This window comes from Oxyura jamaicensis, chromosome 6, assembly GCF_011077185.1.
Source record: "Oxyura jamaicensis isolate SHBP4307 breed ruddy duck chromosome 6, BPBGC_Ojam_1.0, whole genome shotgun sequence".
NCBI classification, from domain to species: Eukaryota; Metazoa; Chordata; class Aves; order Anseriformes; family Anatidae; genus Oxyura; species Oxyura jamaicensis.
Genome location: NC_048898.1, coordinates 35,302,672 through 35,316,401, shown reverse-complemented (window position 1 = coordinate 35,316,401; position 13,730 = coordinate 35,302,672). Strand labels below are relative to the sequence as shown.

The following is a 13,730-nucleotide window of genomic DNA, read 5'->3' as shown; positions in this document are numbered from 1 at the left end:
GCCGGGGCGGGCGCTGCCGTCAGCGCGGCGCCCCCGGGCCCGGCGCAGGGGCGGCGGCGGCGGCGGGCAGAGCTGAGCGGCTCCGGCGACCGCAGCACCGCGCCCGGGGCCGTCCCGCCGTGTGCCTCCGCCGCGCCGCCATGTCGCGGCTCAGCCCGCAGGAGGAGAACCTGCAGGGTAAGGGCTGGGGGGGGGCGGCGCGTTCGTGACCGCGGGCTCGGTCGGGCCTCGCCGTGCCTGTCCCCGAGCCGCCCGGCCTGTGCGGGGACGGGCTGAGCGCGGGCGGCCTTCCCTTCCATTTCCCCTTCCCCTTCCTTTCCCCTTCCATCTCCCCTTCCCTTCCCCTTCCCTTCGGTAACCGACACAGGCCCGCGGCCCCCCGGGGGGAGCTGTTTGTTCCCCGGCCCCTGCATGTGAGGCCCGCGCCCCGTCAGGGCCGCTGTTGCCCAACAGCACGCTCCCTGCCAAAACAAGCCGCGGCCGTCGGGCACTGGCACCGAAATCTGCCAGCAGATCGATACGCAGGCTTTGGCAGAGGAAGCCCTGGGGGCTGTTCCCTTTGGCCGCCGCCTGTGTTGAACGGCAAAAATTGTGCGTTTCCCGTGCGCTAAAATAAAAGGTCCTTGGGCTGCAGGAGGCACGCTGCGCTGACCAGCTCCTGCTCCGCTCCCCGAGGCTCTCCAGGCGCTAACAAAGCGCCCCCGCGTCTTGGCATTTTGTCGTGTTTATGGGCTGAGCTGTAGGCGCGAGCACTACTGCGTGTCCCGCTGTAATGTCATGCTGGGGAGGATCAACTGCCTCGGCCCCACGTGCCTGTTGTGCAAAACCGATCGGCTTAATCTGGTTCTGTTCCCATGTACGCCGAGCAGGTTCCTGGGTAGAGCTCCACTTCAGCAGCAATGGAAATGGCAATGGAAACAGTTCCACATCGACGAGCCAAGAACAAGTACCGGCCTCTATCTCCATTCACAACGGCGACATGGAGAAAATACTTCTTGATGCTCAGCATGAATCTGGAAGGAGCAGTTCAAGAGAAAGTTCGCATTGTGACAGGTAAACAAAATGCTTTGTTGTAAGCAAAGTGAAACTCGCCGTCTTTATGCACAATGTTCCCACGGGTATGCTGCTTGAGTACAGGCAACAGTCTTGTTCTGGTGAAGAAGGTCCTGTAGAGCAGTGTGCTGCTGTCGTTCTAAAGGGTCAGACCTCGTGCAAGCTGTACACCACTGCCTAAACAGAAACGTCAGAGTGGGGTGGTAAAACAGCAACGTGTGTTTTGTGCTGGGTATGTTAATTAGGAGTTCTTAGTTGCTTAAAAAAAAGTCCTGTATCTAGTTTACAAGCATATAGATTTCTTGGAGTATAATAATAATAAAAAAGACACCTGAGGCATGTTGTCAGTTTTGCTATTTCATGTATTTGATTTTGATGGGCTATGAAGTCTGCAGCCTAAAGTTTATTTAACTAAAAGGACTTAAAATAGGCACTAGGGTGCAGAACCTCCTAGTCTCATCTGGCGGGCTGAATACAAACCAAAGTGTACTTCTAGCAATTGCGTGCTGCCTATCGTTACTTAGTAAGCAACATGGGCCAAATCATACAGCCTTACGGGTGTATCTCCACACTGCGGAAAAACAGCTCTGTGCAGCAAGCTCTTTGACAGATTGTTAGGAAATCAAAGATTAATTGAGTGAGGCTGGATTATATCACCCACTGGCAGATTAATCTCTTAGGTTATGGTCAGGGCAACGTAGCTCTTCAGGACAACAAGTTGCATACAATTTTCGTTCACCAGCTTTTAAGTCATCCCATAAACAATGTCATAAAAAAATTAATGAGCTCTTTCTTACTTGTGTTTCTCTCTTATCAAGCCCTCCTCGTTCCCAGACACCTCAAGACAGTCACAGAGCTTTGGAAATAGAGAGTCACAGCAGTGGAGAAAAAAATAGCTTTCAGGTAAAAATCTCATTTTGCTTTGGAGGAAGGATTTGTTACTGGCACTGTTTGAAAAGCAGCATTGGGAAATCAGCAGCTTCACCTCTTGTGCAGAGACTTCAGTAGCTCGCTATCTTACAGTAATCTTCTCAGAATCAGGCTTTTTGTAAATACCTGATTTGCATTGATTTTTTTTAATACGTAACCTGAGATTTTTTCAGAAGGATTAAGGTGCCCTACTCTGTCTCTAAAGACATCTGGGTTCTCAACCACTTATTTCCAGCCACCAGTCAAAATGTCTACCTTCAGAACTTGCATGTAGCTCTTAGGATAAAAGATCCGAAAGGTAACTGCTTCTCTAGAATTTAAGCGAGTTGGAGTCAGCATCTTCCTAAGAGTCCAGCTTTTGGTTATCTTGAGACACGTTCTCTTGTCATGGTTTCATCTGTCCTCTGAAGTGGGCATTATTCTTTCCTACTCTATAGTTAGATTGTGAGGTTGAGTCTAACAGAGTTAGTGGGACAACTGGATTTTACATTAAGGTCCGTAGGGAAGGTACCAACGGGCAGGTGTAATTATGGCTGTAAAGATGAGCATTAATGTTCTGTGGACAGCTTACCATGCAGAAGTTTCCTCTTCCCCCCCTCTGTCAACTTGATACATTTCACATATCCCTCACAATGAGGTTTTACTTAATGTCCTGCCACAGGTGCATTGTGAGTTTAAAATGTAAATCTAAGAGCAGCAAGATTTTCTTGAGTCAATGAAACATGACAACCAGTAACATACAATTTCAAAGCACTGCCACAGCTTTATGATTATCTTTTTCTACTCAGTATCACAAACTTTTTAAAACAAAGTCTGTGTGATCACACTGTTCGTACAACATTTAACCTAGTGGTTAAATTAGGTTAAACTTCCTACAGTTTCTATATTACACAGCTTTATCAGCAATACGTAGAATAGTTCAGGTGGAAGGAACCTTCACAGATTGTCAAGGCCAACTGCCTGATCGCTTCAGGGCTAACCAAAAATTGAAACCAAAAATGTTAATGACAGCGTTATCCAAATACCTTTTGAAAACTGACAGGCACGGGGCATCAACCACCATGCTAGGAAGCCTGTTCCGGTGTCTGACCACGCTCACAGTAAATATCTTTTTCCTGGTGTACAGTGTGAACCTCCCCTGGTGCAGCTTTGTGCTGTTCCTGTCATTGGAGACCAGGGAGAGAGACCAGCACCTGCCTCTGCGCTTCCCTTCCTCAGGAAGTTGCAAGAGAGCAAGGAGGTCGCCTCTTGGCCTCCTTTTCTCCAAGCTGGGCAACCCAAGGGTTACCAACAGTTTTAATCAGTTCAAAATTACAGAAAACGTGCGTGGTCCCACAGCCTCTCACTTCACCTGAAACTCTTCTCACCAGCTTTACAACGCCTATTGGAATCTAGCTCAATGGATTGATTACCTGCTTGAGGTTAATTAATACATAACATGAAAATATACATTAATACATAACATGAAAACAATTAATTCAAGGTAATGTTTCCAGAAAACCCTTCATATGTTTAAAGGTGATTACTTAGATTTTGAGATCAAATTGTTTTTTTCATCAGAAGTTAGAAAAAAACCACCAGAAATAGTTTCCTGGACAACTTTATTTCCATTCCGCAGTTGTGTGTGTGTGTGGCTACATAAGCTCTGTCATCAGATACTATTTTTATCGCAATCTGTTGGCTCCATTCAATGCATGTGTAATAAGCAAGAGATGGTATTCTCATTCAGCATGTACACTGTAATTTACAGAGAACAAAGCCACTTTGGTTGTCTTGTTTTTCTGCACAGATGTGTGCAGATAAACCTGGGCTTGCTTCACCTGTATTCCTGGTGCTGGCCCAAAAGGCAGGTAGCTTTACTAGACTAATGGGTTTCACTTGGCTTGTAGTAGCGTGACTGAGGATCTTCAGGTATTCATCCAGTTTCGAATGCAGACGGACTTGAGCAGTTTGTTCTGCCCAGTGTCACTCAGATGTGTGAATGTGGGTTACTTTCAGGCTTCATGGAAGCATGAAATACAGGGCTTTGGCACTTCATGTCCAGGGTAGTCTTTACTTAAGCAAATGCAAGATACGGATATGGGATATGACCTTTTCCATTTGCATCCTGCTGTGAAGACAGATTCCCCTCTGTGACCCCGTCTGTCTAGGATCTAAATAGTTCAATACAAGCGATATGCAAAGCATGCAAGTGATATGCAAAGAGCTGGGGGAATTGAGCTGCAAAGGTAGTCTCATGTATGGTCTTAGATGCAGAACAGAAGATTTTGCAGGACTAACTTCCTACCTGTCACAGTCACGTCTATGGTTTGATAATGGCTCTTTGTTTTAGTCTGAAGAAGACTTCCTGGAAAGGAGGAAAGAAGTAGAAAGGCTCCTGAAGAAGAATGCAGATTGGATATGGGATTGGTCCAGCAGGCCAGAGAACATCCCACCAAAGTGAGTGCTCTCGGTGTTTCTGGAGGAACTCTATACTGCATCTACCTCAAGTATCAATATGTACACACTCACGTTGTGATTGTATTTTCTTCCTCAAAATTAGGGAATTCCTTTTCAAACATCCCAGGCGCACAGCCACTCTCAGCATGAGAAATACCAGTGTAATGAAGAAAGGCGGCATATTCTCAGCAGAATTTTTGAAGGTTTTCCTTCCCTCTCTGCTTCTTTCTCATTTGCTTGCTATTGGACTAGGGTAAGTTTGTGCTTTTCATTTTAAAAAAAGGCTCTTCTTTTTTACCCATTTTTCTCTGAGGCCTAATTCTGACTCCCAGTTCCATCTTTGTTGTCCTTCTGTGGAGAAGAGTCTGTTGCTCTCTCTTAGACAATTAGTTATTCAGGAATGGTTTCCTACTTGTTTGCTTGTGGTGTTGCTGAATCTATCAAAGTTTAATTTTCTGTTTTTCTTACTGAGTGTTTTTAAAAGAATTAAGGGACAGTGAAATTGTATGTGTGAAGTCTTACTATACATAAATAATGCTCTGTTCCATTGGAGGTATAATCTCAATACTAACTGTGAAGGAAAAACGATTATTTAATACATTTTAAAATTCCACACTTCTGGGGACAGGGGATGGCAAACGAAGCAGGAATTGTTGTTTGAGCTTTTGGCTTTTTTGTTTTTGTTTTGTTTGTTTATTTGTTTTCCAGATGATTAGGGGATTAGATGAGATTCTTTAAAAATAGCCACAGGGCACAGACTAAAGAGAAGAGATTAAATGCCTTTTTGTCAGGAACAGAGTTTGCCTTTACCTAGGCATGGCAGATTCCTTTATCAACAGAATGCCGGGGCTCCAGGCACATCTGACCTCTGCTTTTTGAGTGTGACATGAGAGGGCTTAGGGGAGAGGTCAGACAAGTTCTGAGGTGACAGCTGTCCTCCAAGGAGCCTCCGATTACCTCTGGTCCTGTTCTTTTTCTTCTTAGTACCTTGCGTAAATCATGAACCCTTATCAAAAATGAAAACTACAGAAGTTGAGAGTGAGGGGGTGTAAGAGAGTGGGGGGAAGGAGAGGACTATGACAGCTACAGTAACCAGAAAGACAGATCCTGTGGTCTCTGCAGTATGCATAATCTTAAAGATAATCTGTGTCTTCATCTGTCCTGTACAACATTCGTATCTCAGCCACATAATGGTGTAAAAGTAACATGAAACTAATTCAGCTCCTTCCAAAGTTAAAATGAGAAACTGTGTGAGATGGAGCAAAAGCACACTGAAATTTTCCTTCCAAAGTAATTGCAAGTTTTGCGATGTAAACACTTCCCTGTTTATTATTTCCACCACTGCTGTAAATTACAACATTGCAGGTCAGTAAGGAGTAACAAAAAGTCACATCTTCATAACGTGCTTAGTGTAATAATACTAAAACCATTACACTCAAAATACTGATTTCTTCAAGCTGCAAAAAGTAAATCAGTAACAGACCTGCTGTAGGGCAGCTGTAAATGTTTACCAAGTTAGGAAGTAGTGACTGGAGAAATGCTGCGAAGTACGCGAAGATGACAGTAAAATGAGCAGTTAAGGAATGTCAGATGTAGTTAATGAATAGAAAAAATTAAGATAACAAAAGAAAAAATGTGATAAAAATACCTGACTTCTGAAAGCTCCTGAAGCAGCGTTCTTGTTAACCCCGTGCTTATCTCTGCCTCTTACATTCCTGAAACTGAACAGCTTGCACAGAGAATTACTCAGACTTAGAATTTAGGGAGCGTTATTAGACAAGGCTATGAAGAAGGGTGCCAGCAACTGAAGACCAAGTTTTATAGTAGACACTTGATTTACCCTCTTAATTAAAGCTGGCACTACTGCCCCGCTGCAATTTGTATACCTAGTAGTCTGATTTAAAAGAAAAAAAACCTACATGTTGTACATTCCTCTTGAGCTGAAATCGAATGCTTACTGGCTGTATGTCCTTGACCTCAGGATTTACATTGGAAGACGCCTTACGACCACAGCTTCAAGCAGTACTTTTTGAAGGCACCTGAAATGTGATTTCAAAGGAAAGGAAATGTTCATCAGGGAATACGGGAGGTGAACAGCAGAAACATCTGTGCTAGCAATGACTACATGATCAGCGTATGCTTGTTCTGTAAATGCTGTGTTCATAGTTCAGTAAGAATGGGAGAAGACACTAAAAAGCTAATATATCATACGTAGTATTCCGGAGCAACTCCTAATGCATCTGAATCGCGCTCTAACATCCACTGCATTGCTTTGTAGTGAAGTATCTTTGAAAACTAAAAGAACTAAATGTTTAAAAACAACATCTTAGCTTTAGTTGAGTATCTAGCTGAATCACCGCTGCAATATTAAAGTGCTATTTCTTTATATCTCATAGATGTGAATGGTTGTCACTGCTACTGTAATCATGACAATAAGGGATTAGCCCGAAACAATGTGTGGCCTTATGTATCATATACAGGAACTCAGAAAAAGCTTTTTACCTCACTTGAAGCTGTTCCTTCCTTCCTTAGATTTTGCTTAGCTCTCTTACACTTTTGTGTGAAATGTGAGAGACAGCTGGAATAAATTAGTGTATTGGTAAAGCTTCCATCAATATTTACTCAGTGTGATACGCAAAAGGCTGAACTAAAATTTGGACCTTAGTGCCTACTAACTAGTTTCTTCTATAGAGGCATATATTTAACTCCCCAATTAATAGAAGTTCTTTCTGCTGTATCTTCCTGCAGCCTATTGCTTCTCAGTCTTTTTATCTGTAAGATAAATTTGCATCTTCTATTTGCTTCATCCTTGTATAGATTTAAAAAAAGGTTTGCTTGCTTATTTGTTTGTACTAATTGAATGCCTTTTCAGTAATTTTATCTTATTTAATGAGAATAAATGAATGTTTGCCAAATTATCATGTTTTGTATATTTAAATAAAAAGGTTCCTCGTAGATTAAGTTTTCTCATTTCTTTTTCTCTAATTGTTTGAAGGAGTTGACAAGGCTCTTAAACAAGACCATTTCATTATCTGCATAACTGACAAATCAGTAAAAAGTTTCTATAGAAAATAATTTAATTTTTGATGCTTAGATTTGAATAGGAGTACGCTGTCATTAGAAGTCACTCAGAAAACAGAAACTCACTGAACTTGCAAGTACGGGTTCTGCTTTGTACTATTATCATTTAAAAATAAATTTACTTTCTACTTTGCTTTTGTGCTTATTTAGCGGTACTTTCTTTTGTGCTTGGAATCCTGCTGCTGAGCACCTTGTAGTACGGCGCTGAGCCCATGTCCTGTCACCAAATGATGTCACCACAGGTGTGGGACTGAGTGCTGCTGCACAAACAAGCAGTGGCCTAATCCGGTGGGCCCCAATCCAGGGGAGGCACGTACTGCATTTTCCATGGAGTAATCCTGCTGAGGCCACTGGAAATTCTCACTTGCATGACTTTAATCACATACCTCTTGTAGGAGGGCCACTATTTGGTGGTGGTGATTTTTTAAGTGCCTGTGCAATAAAAAAAGGAATTACTAGATTTTTAATTTCTGGAAAGTCTTATGTGAAGTTGGAGCCTTTTAACTGATTACTGTTAAAATGGTATTAAAAACATTGATATTGGAATGATCATTAGATGAACTGCTTCTTCCCCCTTTGAAAAATGCAAGACTTTTTTAATACTATTGGATCAGAATTTAAGTAAAAGTTTAGTTATGAATACTTAACCCAACACCTTACACCCGTAAAGACATTCTTCAAATTACAGCAGGTGAAGGGGGTGTCCTGCAAGCTCCAGCATCTGTACACAATCACGCTTTATTTAACCAGGGTTCTTACAATTTGTTAATTGTTTTGAGTAGTTCTTGTTTCGCTGAATGTGAAGATATGCTGCACTGCAAATTCCGTGTTTACGTTCTGTGGCAACTACTGGTATTTTAAAAAGGAAGATTTATAGAAACTACACTAGAATAACACTTAAATACTCCTATTGTACGTTGCAAAATGCTGTGGTATGAAAGTACCCCTCGTGAATAAAGGAACTAAGTATTGCTTCATTTTTCTTTTTTTAAACACAGAACCAAAGAAATCCTGCAGGGGCAGGAAAAGAACTGCCACCCTGCAAAGATGTTGCAAAGTAGCCATGTAAGCTGCTGGTCTTGCAGAAGTTGGAAATCTTTAATCTGATGTTAGAACCTAAATGCTAAAAGCAAAGGTGTCAGAAACCGAGTCGCAATGCAGGCCTCACCTCTGCAAACACCCGGGTGCATGCCTACCTGCCCTTGCTTTTTGTTACATTTTTATTTCTGATGTTTGTTTTTTTTTTTTCTTTTTTTTTCTTTTTTCCCCACAGCTTAAAGGAATAAAATGAGAAAGCGTTTGGTGCCTTTCAACCATGCCCCTTCCATACTTACCAGCACCTTGCGAGCAGCCCATCGCTCCTCTTCCACAGCCTCTGAGCCAACGCTTGGTGCGTTGCTGTGGCGTGAGGCAGCCGTGCTTGGTGTTCCAGCGGTGTTACAAACACGTGCTTGGTGTTATGGTGGTGTTATAAATAAGCTTGGTGTTCCAGCAGTGTCACAAACATGTGCTTGGTGTTATAGCGGTGTTACAAACACATGCTTGGTGTTACAGCGGCCGTGAGCTGGTCCTGGTTCCATCAGCTCCAGCTCGTGGAATGGGGTAAACGAGCAGTGTTTTAAGTACAGCGTGTGTTCAGTACCAGGGACTCGATTTTTCCAGAGAGCCAGGACTACCACTTGATTAGCCAACCTGATTTCTGCCGCCAGGCAGGGACACGGCCCAAGAGCCGCTTCCTTCAGCCTCCTCTCCCCAGGGCTCTCGGCCGGCCCCTTCCCTGGCCTTTGCCAACGAGGCAGGGAGGGGGCCACGAGGACCTTCTGCCAGAGAAAGCCGATCAGCTGCAGGCATGGAGCAGGAGCCAGCCCTTGGGCTTTTGTAGGCTGGGTACAGCGCTGTGCTGGACAACCAGCCTGCGCCCCGCGGAGGCCTGACGGGCTGGGCCCCGCGGCTGGGAGCAGCACCCAGCGCAGCCCTCCAATTCTGTGACTGCTCGCCTGAAGTCCTGCTGGTGAATTCAGCCTGCTGGCGATTGTTTTCACTGCTGGATGCCCAGCACATCTCCCGGGTTAGGAGCTCCTGCTCGGGGAAGGTGCCTGCTCCTGCTCCCAGCTCTCCCTGCCCAGTGGCGGGGGCTCTGCTGCAGGACCACGCTGACAGCTGGGAGCAGCAAACGCTTCCAGAGAGGAAAAATCCAAGCCCACCTACACCAGGTCACATTCAGCAACGCAGGGATAATTTTGGACATATGAAAACACGTCGCACCCCCGCACTGTAATTTCAGGACAGGGCAGCTGCATGGGGAAGTCCTTGCATGCCCATCAGGTTACTTAATTTCTAAATGATGCCCCTGGACAGGATATTCAACACAAACCTCTGGTTAGAAGTTGGACAGAAACCATTTCTCTAACTCTTGAGCCTAGAAATAGAGCTTCCTAGAACAACGGGGTATTGCAAAAGCTTTTGTGATAACACACATGCAGTCCTCAAGGCTTTCAGAGGCAAGGACAGGTAAAGCTACCCCCGTCTCCGTTAAGCAACAAGCTTTCCCTATTGAAAAAGAAATTAAAGTCTGTTCTTACCTTTTTTGCTTCCAAAGCTTCAAACTCCTGTACCATGCTGCTGTCTGACTGCAAGGACGCGGGGCCAAGGACCCCCAGCAGCTCCTAGGGCTCCTCCACTGGGGATCCAGGCGGGACATGCACCAAGCACAGCCTCAGGGCTCCAGCAACCGCCTGCTTTGGACTAAATGAACTAAGGGTGATGTAAAATAAAGGGAAATCAACCACAGGAGAAAGCCTCCCCTCTGCCCTTGTGGCTGGCAGCACAGCTCATAGCCTCCCCAAAACAGGGCTGAGGCATTCACTGCCAGAACCACAGCAGTATCCCGGGATGGAAGGGACCCAGAAGGGTTGTCGAGTCCAGCTCCTGGCTCCACATGGGACCAGCCTGTACGTACCGCAATAACCCTACTGCTTGTGTCAGAGGTTACCTGCAAGACACTACGGCATGGAACTTAACTGTTCCGGGTACCGTATGTGCTGGCAATGCAATGCTCTTAAACTGGTAAGAGCAGTCCATGGTGATTTTAAGCAAATATCTGAAAGAGCAGTAATTTACCAAAGTGACAATAAATTAGTTTTTAGGTAGAATTAAATTATAAAAATTTAATGAATCATTAAAAGCTATTTAATTGAAATAGGTACAAGAAAATCATGTTTTATATAATAGATTTCATTATATGCTCTTTTTCTCATTTTCCACTTACATTCGCTAAAGCTGAGAGAATAGATAAAAAAAGACAGCACTAAGATATTCACTGAATACAAACAGCTTTGAGTTAGAGGTCTTTGAGTTAGAGGTATGAGCATTCAAAATGGAAATACAAGTTTTGAGGCTGTTTAGTTTGGCCAATTATCTCACAAAAGAAGTAGTTGTGGAAGAAAAAGTTGTCAAAATACACAGAGCAAATCCAGGTAAACATTTAAAATTTATTAAACTTTTTGGTCAAAATAATTGAACAAGTATGTACAATCCCATTGTATTAGCTCTATTATGCATTCTAGGAACGAGGTCAAATCTAACACTTTAATGACCCAGAAGTTCCACATTTCAAGATTTGCAAGTAGTGTCACAACCAATATACAGTATAAGGGTTTGTTGTTTGTTTTAATTTAACCTTTATTTGTAGAACCTCAGAGTTAGTTGTACTTACTAGCTTACTGTGAACAAGAGTGGCACTCTATGGACATTAATTGAGAGGGTAAGAACAGAGACATTTTACTGTTGCATATGCAGTTCTGATTCAGTAATCATAATACACCTTCATTTTAATAAAAACGGAGTGTAAACCACACTTCTGTACCTCCTTTCAGAAGTTCGAGGGATCTATTTTTCAAAGAATTTCTAATTAGCAGGCACATTTTACAGAGTGCAATGTTTAGCTACCTGATGGTACTAAAATGTGCTGCAATAGCTTCAGGAACAATTTCTCATTCATGCTAGCCTAGGGTGAAGAGAAGGTTGATGCATTTTAGGCCCCTTTGGAAAAAAAGAAGTACCTAAGGCTTAAAAAAAAAAAAAAAAAAAAAGCAAGAACAGGGTTATAACAAATGCAGTTAACGCCAGCTTGTAGCCTCAGTGTTTTCTGACATCTTGGTGTTAAAGTCAGAATGTGTAAAAAGCATGAAGCTGTGTTGCTGCTTGGCATAATCAAGATACCTTTTTGCTTGAACAGCAATGTGAAATACAATACATTATGCCAAATATTTAAAATAAAGTGTTATCTTCATGACAAGTACTAAAAAGGTTAAAAAAACATAATGCACATAAGGTATGTCTCTACCTACAGTTGAGAGGCATCAGATAAACTTTATTTATTTTATCTCCAAAGAAGAACATCTGTTACACATTTTGTTTTCCCTTCTGTGCAAGGTGGTCACTTTCTGTTAAGGCTGTGGACATCTTTATACCAACCTTTTCATTCTCCTACTTGGTATACAAATGGCATCTTACAAGAAAAAAATTGTGCAACTTAAAACTAAATGACATTTTCATGGAAACTCTAAATTTAGAATTTGAATTACTACACAAAAAAGTTTGTACTAGTCTTCCAAAATTTAATAGTTTGGGACAAACACTGTCAAATCTGCCCGTTAGGGTTATTTTGCACAATCCCAGTACATGCAATAAAAAAATAAAAAAACTGAATACATACCATCAGATTTAAAAACACTTTTTATAGCTTGTTATTTTATTAAGTGGTTTACACCAGAAGGTGTGGTTATAGATACAGTTGGTGAGTAAATATTCATGGAAACCTGTCTATGAACCCAACTCAAGACCTACCTAAGTGCTCAAAGGTAAAAACACCTAAGCCTAGATACAGGCCAGAGGAGGAATGTTTACAGGCATTAAGCACAATATATGTTTTGAAAGGCCCAAATATTACAGCAGAGAAAGAGCGCAAGAGATAGAAATTACATTTTTATGACAATTTTTCTTCTTGGGTGTTAAATTTTTGGTCTATAAACTGGAAGGAAGGCTCAGACTTAAATAAATACATTTTTTTTGAGTATTGGCCTGATTGAGCACTGTCCATCAATTCTGCTTCTAGAGGGTTTTTCTCAGAAAATTGCAACTGACACTCCATACCCCCACTGAAGGCAGAACTACACCATGAACTCAAAACACAGGCCAGATTCTCTCCTTTATCTAAAGGGAAGTAAGTGCATCAATGTTCTTCACTGGTAGGACAACAAGGCCTTCTCTTTTACAGATAACAACTGAGCTTAACTATGCAAGAAGACAACTCTGTCCTCAAGTAAGTCATCTTTAGTTAATTTTGTCCTGGAATATATACAAATTATTGGTGGCAGCTACAGCAATGATGTTCTCCATGGGATGCCATGCTGTATGAAGAATCTTCTTGTTGAAGTCCAGACTGTCAACACTTATTTCATCTTTCTTTCTTTTACCACCTGTACACACTTTACGCGGTTTCAAGATGGCACGAGGTTTGCTACTTTCCCTGGATGCTTCTAGAGTGATATCCCGCCGTGTGTTTCGGTCAAACATTCTAAAGAAGTTGTTGTAAGATCCAGTCATGATAGCACTGTTGAAAAACAGAAAAAAGATCTCACTAGGCTTCCAGCAGTGGTATTCAATCTCTTTCTTCTATCTCTTACCCGCAAGGTGACTGCCAAATCAAATTCACAACCAGTATTTGGCACTACACTCTCTTCCTCTCTGATGTATGTTTGCTCAGCTCTGCTGGGTATTTAGTGCAGCTTCCCCTCAGTGAACTTCTCTTCCAGGTATTCTCCCGGCCCGTGCCTACTGGGACCAGCTCTCAGCAGAGCGTTAGGCTTTGTTCATCTTAATGTGAGCAAAGTGGGCCTTCCTATTCCTACTCCATCCCCTTGTCCCGCTGTTCCAGAAGATATACTGGAATCAAAGCAATCGTAAACTACTTAATTTCATCAGACTATGACAAACAGAAGTGCTTTCCTTTGCACGTGCTGACCTTGAACATACCAATGGATTAATTACAAAAAATTGTTCCGTACCAGCAAAAGAAACCCTTTACGTGAGTATCTGATATAGCCCTTCAGGGACAATTCAGTTTCCATCCAGTACTAAATTTGCATTTGAACAAGGCAGGAAAAAAAAACTTGCATCTGAAAATACTTTCATGTACCTTGCTTCCAAGGAACAGTTTTTTTGTT

General features: G+C 42.6%; 2 protein-coding genes across 2 annotated transcripts in view; one reads left to right on the top strand and one right to left on the bottom strand.

Moving 5' to 3' along the window:
- Positions 1-94: 94 nt before the first annotated feature.
- Positions 95-7,636, top strand: BNIP3 (BCL2 interacting protein 3). The gene is made up of 6 exons (XM_035329473.1): positions 95-177; positions 870-1,053; positions 1,872-1,956; positions 4,316-4,422; positions 4,526-4,675; positions 6,404-7,636. The coding sequence occupies exons 1-6, from the start codon at positions 141-143 to the stop codon at positions 6,453-6,455; spliced, it is 615 nt and encodes a 204-aa protein (XP_035185364.1). The 5' UTR covers positions 95-140; the 3' UTR covers positions 6,456-7,636.
- A 3,338-nt stretch (positions 7,637-10,974) lies between these two features.
- The window catches only part of PPP2R2D (protein phosphatase 2 regulatory subunit Bdelta), a 27,856-nt gene continuing 25,100 nt past the window's right edge, over positions 10,975-13,730 (bottom strand). The window contains exon 6 of the mRNA XM_035329986.1: positions 10,975-13,117. Coding sequence (XP_035185877.1) covers positions 12,838-13,117 — 280 coding nt within the window. The 3' untranslated portion in view covers positions 10,975-12,837. The remainder of the gene's footprint in view (positions 13,118-13,730) is intronic.